Source organism: Ovis canadensis, chromosome 5 (genome assembly GCF_042477335.2).
Source record: "Ovis canadensis isolate MfBH-ARS-UI-01 breed Bighorn chromosome 5, ARS-UI_OviCan_v2, whole genome shotgun sequence".
Classification (NCBI taxonomy): domain Eukaryota; kingdom Metazoa; phylum Chordata; class Mammalia; order Artiodactyla; family Bovidae; genus Ovis; species Ovis canadensis.
Window position 1 is genome coordinate 71,603,366 of NC_091249.1, and position 19,530 is coordinate 71,622,895.

At 42.1% G+C, this 19,530-nt stretch overlaps 1 protein-coding gene and 1 non-coding gene across 3 annotated transcripts in view; one reads left to right on the plus strand and one right to left on the minus strand.

The window, feature by feature from the left end:
• JAKMIP2 (janus kinase and microtubule interacting protein 2) overlaps nt 1–19,530 on the minus strand; it is a 199,880-nt gene that overhangs the window by 54,118 nt on the left and 126,232 nt on the right. For both annotated transcript variants that reach the window (XM_069592359.1, XM_069592358.1), the window contains exons 2-4: nt 16,590–16,865; nt 4,077–4,574; nt 404–613 (exon numbers count right to left, since the gene is read on the minus strand). In XM_069592359.1, the coding sequence (XP_069448460.1) occupies nt 404–613; nt 4,077–4,574; nt 16,590–16,718 (837 nt within the window). In that variant the 5' untranslated portion in view covers nt 16,719–16,865. The remainder of the gene's footprint in view (nt 1–403; nt 614–4,076; nt 4,575–16,589; nt 16,866–19,530) is intronic.
• Nucleotides 13,050–13,121, plus strand: TRNAA-AGC (transfer RNA alanine (anticodon AGC)). Its single transcript has one exon. It is a non-coding gene; the product is annotated as a tRNA-Ala (tRNA).

The window sequence follows — 19,530 nt, forward strand, 5'->3', positions numbered from 1 at the left end:
TACACATTTTGACCCCTGTACATGATAACCATTTTTACCAGTTTCCAACTCAATTGTTCATACAAAGGAAAATTCCCAGTCTTGGCAAGAGGCAAAGTATTTTCATCTAATTGACAATTCTTAAAATACACTGATGTCGGACAGGTATCATTTGGCTAGAAAAATTCTATGAAGAATTTTAAAAGATCTGTAATTCTCTTGTGATCAGCTAATAGCAGTTCAGATCACTTTGTTGTCTATGAGTATAGAAAACCCTGCTCCCAAGATACTCCCTGGTTTTACAGCAGGAGATAGAATTGATTTCTCTGTAGTAAACAGGAAAAGAGCTTAAGTGAAAAGTAAAACTTAGGTACTAAATAAAAGATGACTCCTGAGTCTTTAACTTCAATTTGAATAGACTTACTGGACTGCTGCAGTGTTCAGAGCCGTCTCCTGCCCTTCCTGGGATTTCTCGTTTCGGACTGCTCATGTTACATTCAGCCTCCTTGACCAGAAAGAGCTGTTCATCCAAAGCCTCCTTCTGGAGCTGGAGCTTCTGTACATAGCCTGTTTGGGTCTCCAGTTCCTTTTCCAGAGAAAAGATGATCCTGTCCTTGGCTTTGATCTCATCCATCTGAATTAAATGACACCCAGGATATTTTATTTAACAATGCTGCAAAAAAAATGCATCTTCACAATGGTATGAGCTTAGCTTCTTTCTGCTCATTGAAACAGGAAAAAAGAATCATGAATACAAGTATATTTAATTCAGGAATAAGGCAAAACTGGTGTCAAGGAGGGTAATATTTTTCTCTCTAGTATATTCTGTGTAGATGCTGTGATTCAGCATGTTGTTTGAAATAGTCTGAGTGGTTGGATATAGAAAGCAAAAGTTAACTCGAAGACAGGTTATTAGTGTTAATTAAAGACAGATATTAAATATTCCACTACAATGTCTCCCAGGACAATGTGTGATGTTACTTCCTATTTGGGGGAACGATCTTTGAATTCCTTTTAAAAAGCAGTAACAACAATAAGCAGGTCATTTGCAACTGAAGAAGCTTCAGTATTTCTAGTAGCCTCATCATTTTCTAAGGCCAGTATGTTTGCATTCAGGTGGTGAATTTGTCCTTCCATGGTTCATATTATATAGCTCCTTTCATTCCTATCCATTTTCAAGAGGAGCCAGTTCTTAGCAACCATTTTATTACTACCATCAGAAAATCATGGTTTGGACAAGAACAGGAATGGAAAATACCTGGCAATATTAACCACTGTTTTCCCACCTGTATCGGTGGGATATATTTATTGTTAAGTCTGAGCATGGTCTCAGAAATACTTCTCAACTAAAGGCCAAAAGTATTTGGTACCCGTTGATCAGATTTCCACCAGACTAAAAACTTTCTGCCCCCTGAGTGAGGGCTAGTGAAATTATTGTCTATAAACAATCTTCGAAGAAAGCATAGCCTTTGGGTAAAGCCTTTCTTCTCATTTCATTATATTTTATGAGAATATTAAAAATGGAAATAGAGTAGGCAAGTAGACACATTTAATATAAATAATATTATGCTGTTCTCCTCTTTATAAGAGTGTCTCCTTACACATAACAAATCACTTTGTATAAATATTTCTTTGCTGTGTTCCTAAGACCAAAATACATTTTTGACCATATTTGAGACAGAAATTGTGTTATATAATCGCATTTCCCCACATGTAACTATTTGTGAGCTACGCCTCCAAGTCACACGATTAAATTTTAGGTCATTTTGGGGAGGTCATGGTCCTGGGATATCATCTGATAACTTGGCAAGTAATCAAACACTGTCCTGTTAATTTGGGAGTAAAAGCATTGTCTTTATTTTTGTCTCCTTGTAGGAGATGAGTCTAGTATTATTCTTATCTAAGAAGCATGTTCATTTGTTAGATCTGTTACCCATGGTTTATTTACAGTTTACCAGAGCTCCAGATCTGCATGTTCCTAGTTGGTTTTGAGGTACCCTACATAAATAAACCTGGTGGGAAATCATCTCGTCACACCCATATGATCATTCTCATCATCATAACTGAAATTTATTGATCTTTTAATACATTCAATGCATTCAGGGTCTTACATATCTTATCTCATTTTGATACAATCCTATTATGTAGTTCTGTTATCACCGCTTCACAGGTGATGACTGAGGACCCAAAGGGTAAAGAGCTTGATCATGGTCATATGGCTAATAAATGATGAAGCCTGATTTAAAATACAGACTTATGACCTTCGAGCCCATGCGATTAGGCACTGTGCCATACTTATGCCAAGATTATCCTTGCAGCATTTTCTCAAAGTGGTTTTCTGTAGACTATCAAGTAACTAGTGTCAAGGAGTCTCAACTGCATACTGGTTATAAGCATGGACTCTGGTTTCAGAATACTGAAAATCTTCCAAATTCCTAGTTCTTAAGTAGGGAGAGGGTACATATCAGAATTCCCTGGGGAAATTTTCGACACAGGATCACTCCCATTTATCTCCCTTTCTGTTCCACAAATGGAACTGGGTGTTGGGGTAAGAACAAGATTAGAAGGAAAAAATGAAGACAAGCACATCTGTATTACTGAAAAAGTTTCCCATTTTTCTGTTTGCACTAAATTTTTGAACTAAGATTCAGAGAAACTAGATTTTACACTGTTACTCAGAGAGATACCATGCCTGTCTCTGCAATGTGCCAGTGAAAAGAAGTCATGAAAAAAATTATAACCATGGATGGGTGGATATACTAGTAGACTTACACTGAAACCATTGACAAACAAAAATATTTAATGTAAAATATTTAATTTTAAATATTTTAAAAAATATTTAATTTCATTTACCTACCTGCTGACTCCAGAGTTCACATCCTGATTCTTTCTTCAACAGCCATTGGTGTTTTAAAAACCAAAGGCAGGGCAGAGACCAATATTTCTGCACTGCGTTTGGTCTTTATTGTCAACCAATACAATAGCACGAATTGCAGATAAAAAAATTTGCAAAGTTTGGCAAAGGCAACATTTACAGTCACACTGTATTTCAGTACAAAGAAAATTACATGTTTAATTTTGTCTAATATGTCCTCTGATAACAACTTTTTACATAAAATTGAAATCCTAGCGATATCGTCCAAGGGACATAATTAGAATTCTCAGAATATAAATGGTTAGACTCAATAGATACAAGAAGGAAAGTGTTTTTTAAGTTCTTTTCTAAGAAAATATTTTTAGAGAAGCACAAAATATACTTGAATAGGTGATAGTTAATTTGATAATATATAACCCAGCTATAACTGGTGCTAAACATTCTGAATACAGATGCAAATAAACACTTCTTCTAAGACAAGGTCAATCTGCAACATTATAGCTTTCACACAGTAATTCTATTTACTTTTAAGCACAGTGAAAAGACCGATGTGGCTTTTGGTCATACATATTAAAAAAAAGCTTCAACTCAGTAGGGGTTGAAGTAAGTCTTAGAAATTGGTAATAGCAAGTAAGCTAGGTAGGAATGACAACCAATTTAAGAATTACAATGGTCCTTATTTTGAATTGCCTTCATTTACTCTGGGGAAGAAGATCTATTTGTAAAATGACTAGGGGTTTTATAGCTCTGCTTCTTGCTTTCAGACATGGTTCCTGGGGAGAAAACACGTGAATTCCTCAGTATGTTCCCAGTGGCTGCCATTTTCAGACAGCTTGAAAGCCAAAGAAAATCCCCCCGCCCCTGTAAAAACATTTTACAAATGGAAAGCCTACAAAACATGCTGATGTTGGAAGAGTATATCATTCAGAAAATTTTTATATACACCCAAGGAAACGAGCCATTAAATAAATACCTTGCCATACGTGTGAGGCTAGAAATTTCCAATCTTTATGAGAAAGATGACTCCAAAATCTTTTACCTTTTACAATGCCAATTTTGGCCTGGGTGCATCTATTTGCCTATCGACTTATATTATATTTTGAACAGCACTAGACAGAAGAGGGGCACTGCTTGTAATCCACTCACGAAAAAACACCTGAAAAAGCAAGCCCCAGGCTGTCTGAAGCCTGGAAAGAGAACGGTTCTGCCCTGGGTTACTAACCAGCCTCCGAATATCCCGTTCCGACTCCCACTTGATCTTGGAGATGGCTTCCTGGTGGGACTGATGCTCACTCCTGAGGTCCCCAGCCTTGATTTTATCCGCTTGGATCATGTTGCTCAGCGCCTCATCCACCTGCTTCTTGGCCGTTTTCAGGTCCGCAATCTCCTGTAAGAGCTTAAGGCGCTCGGCATCGAACAGTTTCCGGGCCTCCTCACGGGCCTCGATGGTGAGCGCTGTCCTTACTTTGTCGCTGCTGCCGTCCCGGAGCGCGCACAGCGCTGACTTGAGCCTCTGGATCTCGCCATCCCGCACCTTCACTGTCCGGGCCATTTCCTGCTCGTGCTGCTTGATGAGATTCTCCCGCACGGCCTGCAGCTCCTTCATCTTCTCCTCGTGGAGCTTGGCTTTGAGTTCCGTCACCAGGACCGTGTGCTTGCGCTGCTCCAGCTCGCGGATCCTCTTGGCTTCTTGAGTCTTCTCTCGTTCGAGTTTAGATACCTGAGAGGCGAAAGGAGGAAGGGAGGTGAGCCTCATGAGAAAGATGTGCTCCTAGGCAGGCTTGGCAGCTCAGATCCCTGGGATCTCCTAATGCTTCATCTCTTTTCAAATTCTAGCCCGCAGTGGTAGGAGGGAGGGTGCCCGCGGAAACCCACAGGCCTTTTTATGCAGGGAGGACAGCATGTGAGGGCTTCCCTGGTAGCTCAGCTGGTAAAGAATCCGCCTAAATGCAGGAGACCCCAGTTTGATTCCTGGGTTGGGAAGATCCCCTGGAGAAGGGATAGGCTACTCCAGTATTCTTGGGCTTCCCCTGTGGCTCAGCTGATAAAAACTCGGCAGGCAATGCAGGAGACCTGGGTTTGATCTCTGGGTTGGGAAGATCCCCTGGAGAAGGGATAGGCTACTCCGGTATTCTTGGGCTTCCCCTGTGGCTCAGCTGATAAAAACTCGGCAGGCAATGCAGGAGACCTGGGTTTGATCTCTGGGTTGGGAAGATCCCCTGGAGAAGGGAAAGGCTACCCACTCCAGTATTCTGGTCTGGAGAATTCCATGGACTGCACAGTCCATGGGGCCGCAAAGAGTTGTACAAGGCTGTGCCACTTTAACTTTCACATTATGTGAAAGGAGGAAATACCCAAGGATGCTTCCAATACTTTGTTCAGACAAATATTTGATGTTCTGGGGCTTTACTCTTTTGTGTGGTCTTCAGGCAAGCAGCACAGGCATCACCCAGAGGCTTATCAGAAATGCAGGGGATCCATCCCAGACCTATGAATGATAACCTGCAGTTTAATGCATCCCCAGGTAACTGACATACACATTAAAATTAGGAAATTGTGCTCTAATGTTTTTCATCTTGGTGAGGAGTTCAAAATAGATCATCTGGAGATCATTCTAGACTATACATCCCTGCTGCTGCTTCTGAGTCGCTTCAGTCATGTCCGACTCTGTGCGACCCCATAGACGGCAGCCCACCAGGCTCCCCCGTCCCTGGGATTCTCCAGGCAAGAACACTGGAGTGGGGTGCCATTGCCTTCTCCGACACATCCCTAGTGAGGTCTAAACTGATAACTGTGCATGTCCTAGGACACCCAGGATAGTCCATAGTTCAATATTTTGATCAGACTAAAAAACTGGTGCCTAAAGTGATAGCATAAAACATTTCCCTTTCTTTTTCTTCTCCTTTTTTTTTTTGAAGAGAAGATAACTGCTGCTAAGAGGGAAGTGAGGAATGAAGATGGTTGATATGTGCTCAACTTCACCTTCCTTACCATAGCAACTTGGTTCCACCCCCCAAATTTTTACAGATACACACACACCAGTAAAAACCCCTGCAGTGCAAGGACTTCTCTGTTACAGGAGGTCAGTGGCTGTTATTTCGGCTACATGGGTGTCTGTCTGCATTCTTCAATACCTCTTATCTCCCTCTCTCCCCCACCTATGTCAACACTCTGAGGAATTTAATAACGTATTGCTTCTAATCTTTTTACTTGCAAGGAGAAAAGAAAAATTCTCCTGTGTTTTGTACTATTTCCAATGGTAATACAGGTCTTTATAGCAATCGCACTGCCTTAATTTGGCTGGGAGTTGGTCTCTGATTTAGTAGGTAAGTGCGTGGCCTGGCATCTGTAGCTTAAAAAAGCCTCACTAGGCTCCTGTACTGTCCTCCTCCTCCTGTCATCTCTGCTGCCTGTCTTTGTTCCTCTGTCTCAGTCTTTTGCACACATACACACACAGGCAGTAACCTAGAAAAAGGGAAAAACTGGGCAGCGCCGGGAGTAATATCTAGGTGAGTGATACTGAGTCTTTGCCATTTGTAAAATTAGAACAATTTGTAAAATAATTGCTGAGCCTTTCCAGCTAAAATATTGTAAGATCCAAATTCCTTATTGAAACAATTGTAATTATGAAGTAAAGTGTCTGAGATTTTACTTACCTTAATGGTTTACTTACCTTTAGCTAGAACAGAATTTTCTAAGTCCACATGGCATTCTATGAATATTTGATTTTAAAGGTACAACAACTATTCCCATGTAGGTTATTCTAAAAGGATTCAGGACACAAGGAGATTTGGCGAAATAAAGAGTCAGGCTTCCCCAAGACTGTTCTCGGGTCTTGCCTCCAGGCCAGCCCAGGTCCCCTCCCCAGTGTCTGTTAGTGCGTACGTCCTAGAGCAGCGCTGTCCCTCACGGTGGCCATCGCCACAGCGAGCATTTGTGATACTGGAAAGTCTGAACTGAGCCTGGCCACAGATATAGAATACTCATCCCATTTCTAAGACTTAGTATGAGGTAAACATTAATATATCATTAATAATTTTTACATTGGTTGAAACCATAATATTTTGAAGTTTTTTGGCCTTGTGGCATGTGGGATCTTCCTCAAGCAGGGATCAGACCCATGCTCCCTGCATTAGAAATGTGAAGTCTTAAACAATGGACTGCCGGGAAAGTCCAAAACTATATATAGTATTTTGGATAAATTAGGTAAAATAAAGTATACTATTACAATTAATTTGGCTTATATTTACTTTTTTAAATTGTAGTTACAAGAAGTTTTAAAATCACATATGTGGCTTGCATTATATTTCTTTTGGACAGCATTACTTCAGAGTTCTTGGAGGTTCATTTAACGAATCGAGCTTTCGTCACACTGCTGCTGACATTCTCTTAGCAAAATCTTGTTATGATCTATGTGCCAGGGCTTCTTCCTGTTGGGGGATAGAATCCCAACACTTCAGCTGCCCCTTTCAGCTCTCAGAAGACTTGGTTGGACTTTCAGGCCCCATTTTAACTCCTCATTCGACATCTCAGCCATAGGGCTGTATTCTGTTTTCTACACACACCCTGAATCTCTACACTTTCATGCCTGCCTAAGTTTCTTCTTCCTGATCTGCCCTTTCCTCAGCTCCTTTTGGGATCCTCTCATTCCTCCTGACCTAGCTAGATGCTACGCTCTCTGGTCATATCACCCTGATCTCCCAGGACCAAGTTCATTTCTCCTGCATTTTTCTTCTCTGTGCAGTTTGCTAACACCTCCTTGCTGGTCTCTTCCACATTTGTCTTTATGCTGTTTTCTTTTTTTTTTTTTGGCACACTTGTCTGTCTTCACCATCTCCTCTCCTACCCCACCTTGATTGAAAACTCCTAGAAGGCTGCCAGTGAGCCTTGTTCATCTTTGTCTACCCAGTGGTTGTCAGCACAACACAGAAGACAAAGAGCATGTGTGAAATTAAAGAACGTAAGCCAATATGTTTCCCCGGCTAGCCTCGTAACTAGAGGCAGGAATAATATATCCTGTCACACGTTTTAGAGAACATGGGCTTGCACTGGTACCCAGAGCAGCCCTCATCCATCCCTTCCCTGTATAAAACAATAAAAGAAAAATACCCCCAACATATAATGTCTGCCTGTGTTCTTTTTGATATTTCTCCCAATGCTTCAGTAATGACAGCCTAAATCTTTCCATTTTTTTTTCAATGAAGTGAAGAAGGACTTTCTAGACTATGAGTGAGCAAACAGTACCCCATGAGCCAAATCTTTCCCACCCCCTCCCCCTTTGTGAATAAAGTTTTATTGGAACATAGCCAGGCCCATCCATTTCCATGTTGCCCATTGCTGCTTTCATGCCACAATGAACTTGAGTAGTTTCACAGAACCTCTCTGGCCCACAAAACCTAAAATATTTACTATTTTGTACTTCACGGAAAATGCTTGCTGATTCTTCTTTTATATAATGTAAGTTTTGAAAAGGGGGGCCTTATTTTTCACTGAGTTAGAATCTCTGATAATTTACTTTCCATCTAATTTACCTTGGGGAAATTAACTCAAGTGATAGGAAACTATCATCTCCAATTTCAGCAGGATGTATTTACGTTCCTTAGGCATTTGGAACAGTATTGTGACCTTAAGAGCAGATAGGTAATGACTTACTAGGGGAATTTTAGCAGCTCTTCTTAAAACAATGAAAAGCTGTAGTAAAGATGGATAAAGGGTAATGAATTCTGGGTTTGTATTTGGATTTCACCATCTACTCTCTCTAAGAAAGTTGCTTTATCCTGAGGATCTTTGATTACACTTAAAAAAAATACCTGTAAAAGAGATATTTTTAGGATTAAATTAGATAATGAATGGGAAAGTAGCTTAAACTGAAAAGTACTGTAAAATGTAAGGTAATATTATATTGGATATAAGAGGAAATACTCATGATCTGAAATTATTATGTGAAGTTCTCTGCAGGTGTATTAGATTGTACCAGTCTGTGATTCTGTAATTTCTCTCAAGTTATAAACAATAATCTTTTATGTGTAGACTGGAGAGGAGATGAATGAAAAAGAAAAAAAAAAGTGAAAACACAGGTGTATGGAAAATATACTCTAGCATGAAGACAAAACAAATAGGAACACACACTGGCATTTTTTCCCATCACAGCAGAGTATTCAAAAAAAAAAAGAAAAAACATTGAATTACTTTTGGCACTTTTTAATGTCTACTTATTTGGTTGTCTTGGCAACTGTCATTTTTGGCAGTATTTCTAGGTACAGTCTTTTTTTTTTTTTTTAACTTGAAAAGAGTTTCACTATGAAGGAGATACAAAGAATGTGACTGACATCTGGGAGGAAAAAAAGAGCCAATAAAAATTTTGTAGTAAAAACATTTTCTGAAAATTATTTATAGCTTAGATTGTACCACTAAGAAATAGATTTTAATATCTTAATGTAAATCATGAAAATGAGTATACAAAAAGATGAAGAACTACCCCTGAGTAATATGAAAAAATGTGAAGATAATACTTCAAAAGGTAAAAATTAATTAGTTTATTGAAGAGAGAATGAATTTTTACTTGTGGAAATGTTATATGGACAAAAATTTCAGCTCCATCACCAAAAATAGTAGGCATTTATCGGAGGCTTAACTTACTATGTATGAATTAGGCACTTTTTTAAAGGCTTTACACCTATCAATACACTTAACATCCTAGGCAACTCTATGATATAGATAGTATTTATTACATCTGAATTTCTGATGAGAAAAGTGTGGAACAGGCTCTACAGTAGCACAACATAAAGAAGGCTGGGCCACGAGCCAGGTCAGGGCAGATCTCAGATCTCCTAGTTGGTTCTGAAAGCTTTGGCAAGCTGGGGCCCCAGACTCAGCCTCAGTTTACTCATGTGTAAACTAAGATTGGTGATATCTTTCTCATATGATTGTTGAAAGGACTGACTTCCATAATCCAGCAAAGTATTTGGATAGGCTAGAACACATGGGCAATTAATAACTATTAATACATGGTAGATATTAAATATTAATTTGATGAGCATTTTGCACATTAATCTTTTGTCATGCAATGTATACTAATACCATGAACAACATAAATCTAAATACCATATTATGGTGCTAAGATAAGTGCTACTATTACATTATAAGACCTTAGCAACTATTTTCCTAATAGAGATGTTCAAAGATAAAATTGGGTTTCCTCAAGAGGTCCTGAATTTCTTGGTGACATCTCATCTTAACTTGGAAAACACTGCTTAATGTATACAAAGAAGTTATAGGGGGTAGGGTGGGACAGGGCCAGAGGGTGAGCACTGAACAGAGATTTGAATAAAAGACTTCTTATATCACTTTTACCCCAGGGGTTTTATTAAAAAAATAATAATAATTAGGGAAATTTAATCCTGCTTCCACGGTGACAGAAGGAAGAAAATTCATGACTAGCTTTCCAGGCTTCCCATTATATTTTCTTCTTTTGTCCTAATTCTAGTGTTGCCTTTGAAAAATGCCACTGTAAATTCTGCTAAGATAAAGAGGGTGATATTTGAGCTTTAATGTGAAATCTAGGATTAAACGTTGGACTGCCTATCAAAGGTAAGGAGGGTTGAGAGGTTATCAAGACAAGACAAGCCAGCAAAAGGTTCAGCTTGGAATATCTGCATCAGATGTAGCCAGAGACCTAAACGCACAGTGGGCTGGCAGGGGTTTTCATGGGCACGAAGTAATTCTCCAAAAGGAGATGTGAAGAGGGAGAGGCTGCCACCATAGGAATGGGGCTCATAAGGGCTTCTCTGGTAGCTCAACTGGTAAAGAATCCTCCTGCAAAGCAGGAGTTCCCAGTTTGATTCCTGGGTTGGGAAGATCCCCTGGAGAAGGGATAGGCTACCCACACCAGTATCCTTGGGCTTCCCTGGTGGCTCAGTTGGTAGGATCCACATGCAATGCGGGAGACCTGGGTTTGATCCCTGGGTTGGGAAGATCCCCTGTAGGAGTGCATGACAACCTATTCCAGTATTCTTGCCTGGAGAATCCTAGAGGACCGAGGAGCCTGGCGGGCTGCATTCCATGGGATCCTAAAGAGTTGGACACAACTGAGCAACTAAGCACAGCACAGCCTAAGGGAGATTTTATACAACCTGGGGAAGTAATAAAAGCTTTTCTCTTTTCATTTGTTGCTTTTAGTTACTTAGGTTTCCTGAAAACAAAACTAAATTTGCAGAAAGCAAGAAGTACTGGATGCCCAGTGTGGGCCCTGAGCCTGCAAACTCTAGAGTACTAGCCTGAGGAGAGAGAAGGTTGGCTGGTTTTTTGAGAGCACCCTGGAGGCAACAGAGTGCCGTGGAGTAAGAAAGCACCACCTTGATCACAGCCTTAGAGAAGATGGGAGTTCCCATGTTGGCTCCTCCTCTAGCTGTGTCACTGGGAGCAAATGAATTACATAGAACTTGTGTTCTTTCTCAGTGAAATCAGAATAGTAATCAGATGCTGGCTTTGTCCCAGGCTCTCAGTGAGGACTGCTTTGCAGTCTAAAGGGCTGTTCTAAGGGTGGAAACTCCTTTCTGGAGCTGACTCTGCCCAAAGCAAGCATCCCAGGCCTGCCACCCTGCAGACTTGACCCTCAGAGGCCTGTCCTCTGCTCCTGCTTCATCCCCTCTATGACTGTGGGCTTCACTGTAGCAGCAGGCTGCCTCTGAGGGAGAGAATGAAACCCTGGGGAACTGGGTGGGTGGATTTCACGTCTCACAGCAATCCCTTGTGTGCTTGCACACCCTGAGCAGCAGATCAGTGTCCACAGAGGAGACACACAGGAAAATACCATGGCTTCATGGCTCAGTGCTGGTCCAAGAAAGACAGATCTGGTGGAAATGTTTCCTCCACCCAAGCCTGGGGTGGCCCGCCTCAATCACTACTATATTGTACTTATGCCATGGGGTTCTGGGGAATGTTTTAAAAACAATCATGATAATTCACTCAACAAGTAGGACATGTCTCCCACATGTCAGGCAGCACTGTAAACACTGGGGATCCCTTACTTAGTGGGTCCCTGAAGCAGACATGGAAGCATACATTTCATTAGAGCAGGGACAGCCGGCAAGAAACAAGCAAACAAACAAATAACATAACTTCAGACATAAGTTTCAGACTTTCACTTTCTTCATAAGTACAGAGTCCTGTGATTAAAGCACCACAGGGCGATGTGGATAGAGTACATGGAATGAAGGGAACAGTGTCATGCAACTTGGTGATCAGGGAAGGGTCCAGAAGAGCTAGAGCAGATTCCTTTCCTGATTAGTCTCGACTATTTTGAAAGGACCTTAGCTCTTTCATGTTATCCATAATCTGCTCATTTTATAGATGCACAAATGCAGGCCCAAAAAGGTCATCCAGCAGAGAGACCCCACCTGTGTTCTTTCCTCTCCACCATAGGCCCCCACAGTTACATCCTTTTGGCCCCTATGATTGGAGTCCAGTCAAAATGACCTACATATCTCCATGTTTTTTCCTATCAGTGCTTTACAAATCTTTCAGATAATTTCTACTCACCAGAAGTGGGCTGTGTCTAATATTTTAGTTTCATTTCCCTGCAGTGGAAATGCAGGCATTTTGGGGGAAGGATAGGGGCATATCCCCCACTCCCCCAACACACACACACACTTCATTTGTTCATTTGAAATTTGCATAATAGTATGAAGAAAAATTCTGACATTGTCTCTTCCTCTGCCTATGGTTTTCAGTATTTTTCAGACATTCACATGTTTTAAGTATAGCACTGGCTCTGCAAAACATGTAAACAACCTAAATGCCCACTGATGAATAAATAGATACAGAAAATGTGATATATCACCTCCTATACACACACAATGAAATATTCAGCCATAGAAAGGAAGGAAATTCTGTCATTTGCAACATTATGCCAAGTGAAATAAGCCAGATGAAGACAAACACTGTATGATCACACTTACATGTGGAATTAAAAAAAAAAATAGAGCTCATAGATATAGGGAATGGATTGGTGGTTACCAGAGGCAGAATGGTTACCAGAGGAGATGGTTAAGGTGGTTAAAAGGTACAAACTTCCAGTTACACGGTAAATTCTGAGGATGTAATGCATAGCATGGTGATTATAGTTAACAGTCCTCTTAACAATATTTGAAGATTGCAAAAAGAGTATATCTTAACAGTTCTCGTCACAGCAGCTGGGGGTATAGTTCAGTGGTAGAGCGCACGCTTAGCATGCATGAGGCCCTGGGTTCAATCCCCAGTATCTACATCTTCAGGGCTTTCCTTGTGGCTCAGCTGGTAAAGAATCTGCCCACAAAGCGGGAGACCTGGGTTCAATCCCTGGGTTGGGAAGATCCCTGGTGAAGGGATAGGCTACCCACTCCCGTATTCTGGCCTGGAGAATTCCATGGACTGTACAGTCCACGGGGTCGCAAAAAGTTGGACAAGACTGACAGACTGTCACTTTCACTTTCCTCACAAGAGCAAAATCTTTGTAACTCTGTGAGGTGATGGCTATTGACAAAACTTACTGTGATAATCATTTCACAATTTATACATCTATCAAATCATTATGCTGCACACACAAAATGAACACACTGTTATACATCAATTGTATCTCAATAAAACGGGAAAACATGTGAAAAAAGAGCACAGACTTGGGAGGAGAGGGAAGGGGACTTGAAGACCCAGCTCCGTCACCAACAAGCACGTGACTCTGAGTGAACTGCTTTATCTCACTGAGCCTCGGTTTCCGCATTTGTAAAATGTGGGTAATGACAGTGCCCACCTCAGAGAATGGTAGTGAGGGTGAAATGTGATAACTGAATTATAACACAACATATCTGATAATATCCGCTCAAAAAATACACACACATAACTTAGGAAGTAAACACGACTATTATCCCATGCGACAAAGGAAGACACAGGTATTCCATAACCTGCGCAGGGTCACTCAGGTGCTAAGGGAAATAGCTGGGATTATGTGAGGAGGAAACGCAGTTCTTATCATGTGTGACAGATGGTAAACATTCAATAAAGTCCAGCACGTGTGACCCTGCTCTATCTGCAATATTTTCTGCAAATGTCAATGGGATGATTTGTCTTTCTGGAAAAATGAGTAATATCCCATCACTCCAAAGGTTTCCACTCTTTAACTAGTCCATTCCCCTGAGGTTAAACTGTCATTTTATCATCATCCTAGCCTTGGAGTCAAACTGAGAGTGTGAATTCACGTGTCGGCATTGTTCATGTTCTCTCTCTTAGAGCCTCGGCCTTTGGTAACACAACCGTATTTATTTTAATAAAACTGCTTTATGACTTGTTTGCCCTCTAAATTCCCTTTGCTCTTTGGGGAATGCTGCTGACAGCAGTGAGGCTTTGCTGTCGTCCCTGTGCTAGGATTATAATTAACTGCCATGGAGAGGGAGTCTGGGGGAGGGGCAGAGGGTGGACGACAAGGGCAGTGCTTTCATTTCAGAGCCTGGCTTCTAGTCTCTTGTCAGAGGAAAGGGAGATGACCCCTGACTGCTGGCTTAGACACCAGTGCCCAGCCCTGGATAAACAGGCACAATAAACAGCTCTGTCCCCAGTCAAGAGTTCCCCCTTTTAAAAGGTAAGCACATGTGGGAAATGGCAGGGTTGGGATCTGCAGGGCCTCTGCCTCTTTAAAATCTCATGAGCTTGGTCTCTGTAAACCAGGGGCAGGTTACGGTTCCCGGTATCCAGATGGATAGCCTTCTTCCCAAGAAGGTAGTTTGTTATTCTGTTGTTACGACAATTAAAGCAGCCTGCCTCCCTCAAAATGCTATGTTGCCCCAGGGAAAGTTAAAACCAATGAAATGTTCACAGCTTGTCGACCTGGAAGGAATTGTGGAGTGGAGTGTTTGTCAACACGAAGTCAAAAAACCACCTCCACGGGGACTGTCTGGACCGTGTGCTGGAATTGCAGTCCTGAGCCTCATCACTCCTACTTTATCAGAATCTTTGGACTCTGGGCCCAGGGATCTCAATTTTTAATAAGTTCCCTCAGGTTATTCTAATTTCCAGTGATGCTTGAGAGACAAGAATATGGAGAAACAGATTCAGTCATCTGAATTACAGATCGACACACTGAGAAATTGAAATTTGTCCCCGAGGAGAGAAAAAGGCAATATTCTGGTTTTCTGACTCTTACACAAACATTTTTGACTTTGTTTTTGTTTGTTTGTTTTGTTTTATGACACCACATTCTTTTTAACTTTATGGAAACTGAAAAATACCCTTCACAAACTTTACATTGGGGCCTGCTTATCCAAGGTCAAGGCTTAACTGAGACAGGGGGCCAGGAGCTTTGGCCAATTCAAGCTTTATTATTGTTCAAACCAGGAGAGATACATTTGGGAGAAAAGAACTAATTAAAATGTAATGGTAAAGTCAAGGAAGAAGAGGCAGTAAAAAAGAGTAAGGATATATGTTATTTGTCACTTGATTAAGAACATTTCCTTACTGCACAAAGAGTTATCTCTTTAAGGCAATTTTACACTGACATGATTGTCTCTACTTTGCAAAAATGTCTCACGCCTGTCACATATTTCAAAATGATTTCCTGTCCATGACTCTGTTTGATACCCACAGCACTCTAATAAGAGAAGCATTAGCATATTCATTTAATGGATGAGACTTAGAAGCAAAGAAACTTTCCTAAGTCTAATTAGCAACTGACTCGAGCATACCAGATATGGAAGGGATATTACTATGAATTATTTTTTCCAGAATTTACTATGTTCCAGGCAGCTCTCTGAGCATCTGACATGAATTTTCTCATATACTCCTCATCACTCCTTTATGTACGTGTCTAATTTAAACCTCCTCCCAGCTCTACAGGATAATACTAAGGTAAAAGGATAGAAATCACCTTTCAGTCATTCATCTACTCATTCAACAAGTATATGTTGAGCTTTTCAGTCCTGGACATTTATTTAAGCTCTACTGATAGAGAGGTAAGTGAGGCTGCTGTCACAGAGATTACACTTGACTGGGGGGAGAGAAGCATTAAACAAGTCAATATATAAATACAAAAACTGCGCTGAGATGAACCAGGAAAAGGCAGGCCTTAGGGAGTGTGTGGACCCAGGAAGTGCTCTGTTTTGGAGATTGTAGTCAGATGCTTGACTAGAGCTGACACTTGCAGGAAGTGTGCAAGGAGCATGCTGTTGGCTGGGGAAGAAGAAGGGCAAAGGCCCACATGTGATGGGCATGTGTCCCCTGGTTCAGTGAAGAGGCTGGAGCAGAGTGATCCGGGGACAGCAGTGGTAGGAGTTGAGTCAGATGATGGGCAGCTGGAGGGGGGAGGTCCTGATGTGGTGGGGGAAGTCCTGTGACTGAGAGAGGTGGGCAGCCTTGCAGGGTTCTGAGCAGTAGAATGGCAGGATGGACATGCTTTACAAAGATACCTCTAAATGCCTCAGGGGGAATGACTACAGAAGGCGAGGGTGGGACCCATCAAGGCCACATGCTTAGTCATTGGTCCAGAGGTGGTGGTGGTGGGGAGTATGCTCTCAATTTTTACATCTGGCTTCCTGGGCATGCAGAGCTCATGAGCAGGGTTTTCTCATTTTGTGTGTATCCTGTGCTCAAATCCCCTCTGCCACACCCAGGGAATCTCCCCAAGTGCAGGGGTTGTTGCCCCCTCTGGCAACCAGCAGACAAGAGTCCACCAAGGCAGGGCTGCAGGCGGGCCTCAGGAAGCCCCACTCACCTTGGACTTCTCCTGATGCAGCTCTATCTGGATGTCTGTGAGCTTGGTCCTGAGGTCTTCGTTGGCAGCTTGAAGGGCGACAATGAGCGCCTCGGGCTTCTCGCCCTTATTTCGCCCTTTCTTGGACATTATTCCTTTCTGAATGGAGTCTGTTGGTGTTGAGTTCCTCTCAAGCAGGGGCTGCCATGTTCCTGCGGCTTCTCCTGGGTGCGATGGCTCAGCAGCTACTGCGTGTTGCTCCTCGGGAAGGTCTCCTCAGCCTCTGCCCTGGAAGCCCTGGGGGACGCGGAGACAGTAGTTACTGCACGACCGAGACCTGGGCCGCGCACTCGTCAGGCACTCAGCCTGAGCTGCCTGCGAGAGCCGCCTCCTAAGGGCTCCCGACCACTTGGCACATGAATTTAGGGCTGTCTTCCCGACAGGCTAGTCTGCTCATGTCGGTGCCCCGCTTAAAATCCTTCAAAGACCTGAGTCCATATACGAGTGTATCTTTCACATCTCAGAGTGCTCTTTACACCTGAACCTGCCCATTCTCCTAGGCTTACTTCCTCCACATCACTCACTTATATCCTGGGCATAAAGAGTGTCTTTTAATTTTCTGATTATTTCTCTCTTCCCATAGGACTTTTCATTTCCCCCCATCCTCTGCCCCACCTCCTCTCACGGTCCTCAGCCTCACATGCCGCTGCAGAGTTTAGTCTGAACAACCCTCATGACTCCATCAGGTCTTAGCTGGCAAATCAGCTCCTCCTGGAAGCCCCCCACCCCACCCCACCCCAGGTAAATACAGGTCCCTGTTTTTTAAGTGTGGTCACCTCCTTTAGTCTGTTAGCTTTGTGAGGGCAGGAATGTGTTCATATTTACAACTTGCTTCTCAGAATGCATCTCAGGGACTGGACATATCAGCTATTTAATTCAGTATTTGTGAAAGGAAGTCACCTATGTGATGATCTATGGTTTCCTCACAGAGTTGACTTTAAGAAAATCCAATATATAAAAAGACCTAGAATTATACAATAGATAAACTGTGAGACACGGAGATTTACTATACTTGGTTAATTGAGTCACTCATTTATTTAGTCAATATAGGTAAAAGGTAAAGTCGCTCAGTCGTGTCCAACTCTTTGCGACCCCATGGGCTGTAGCCTACCAGGCTCCTCTGTCCATGGGATTTTCCAAGCAATAGTACTGGAGTGGATTGCCATTTCCTTCTCCAGGGGATTTCCCGACCCAGGGATTGAACCCGGGTCTCCCACATTGTAGACAGACGCTTAACCGACTATTTGTAAACTATAGACTTTTTAATTTTTTTAATTTGTTGGTTGCCAGGACTTAAATTGCAGCACGCAGAATCACCACCTTTGTTTCGGGATGCTAACTCTTAGTTGTGGTATGTGGGATCTAGTTCCTTGACCAGGGATCAAACCTGGAACCCTGCACTGGGAACACGGGGTCTTAGCCACTGGACCAATAGGGAAGTCCCTATAGGCTTCTATATGTTATGCTAAGTACAGTATGTTGAAATTGAAAATGCTAGTTTTCCCAGGCAAAAACAACAAACCTTTATCCCTACCTATCTTGATCACCATCACCATCATCTATATGATAATTGCCTTTTTAAAAACAACACTTGTTTCAAAAACATAGATAAGAACTTCCCGTTCCTGTGGGGTGAGTGAGGAGGGCTCCCTGAGGATGGTGGCATATTCTGGAAGTCGAGGAGTGGGTAGGATGGTAACAGGTGGAGAAACAGGTGAAGCATCCTGGGTGAATGAAATGGTATGTGCTGAGATACAGCAAAGAGAAAGCATAACAACTGTTTTAGAGGAAACAGGGGCCTGATAGTTACAACCCAGGATATAGTTGATGGGCACCAATGCTGGAACACTGGCCTGGAAATGATTAAGTTCTGGGAGATCTGGGATGCCATCCTTAGAAGTTTGGCATTTTTTTCCCCCCAGTAGGTAACAAGGAAGCTATTGAAGTTCTTGGCAGGTAGGTGCCCTAACAGAGCAGTGCTTCGGTGCGGTTGTTTTGGTGGCATAGTGGGGAGACAATGAGGAAGGAGACCAGATAGGACACTAAATTTCCAAGATGAAGCATGATGTAGACCCAATCAGAACAGCAGCGAGAAAAAGAAGAAAAAAAGATATGTCTTGATTTACAAATCTTTAAATGTGTCATAGGATCAAGGAGGTGAGAAAAATATAAATCCTAAACTGTTAAAGTCAGTGCAAAAAGTACGACTAGATAAAGAAGATACTAGAGAGCTTCCCATGCAACCTTCCAGAAAATTGAGCATTTTGTATCTCTAGATGCTTTAGTCCAGAACGAAGGGGAATTCCTACTGATGATCCATATGTTCCAGTAGCTGCTGCTCTGTTGAGACCCCTGCTATTCAGCCTTGAGGACCATGCTGGGATCCTGGGCTTTCTGCCATCCACCATGACCACTGGGCCATGTCTTTTAGAGACTGTCTCTAGGGAAAGGGGGTAGGGAAAGGTTAGGAAGTTAGATCAGTCTGTTGCCAGCAGTCATGGAACTGTCCACCGTATTGTACTCTAGGGTAGATGTTGCAGTGGTCCTTCATGCTTAGTTTGCAAATGTTGCAAAATCATTAAAGTGTACGGCTGAGAGACTTCTAAGTGGTTACAACTCTTTGTTTCTAGAATTGAAATGAACTCAACAAGCATTTATTGAAAATTTGTATGACTAACACCACTAGGCACAAAGATAAGTAAGACAGTACTTAACTCCAAGCAGGTTTTGGGTGAGAAAACTCCCATATGTACAGTTAACAGGTATCTCCTCTAGTTTGTTCTCTAGATGTTGCTGGTCCCCCAGGCTTTGTCCAGGTTATCTCTACTGGTCCCACCTATAGGTTTTATGACCCCCCTGTGTTATATTCATAGCCCTGACCATTCCCCAAACCCCAGACTTA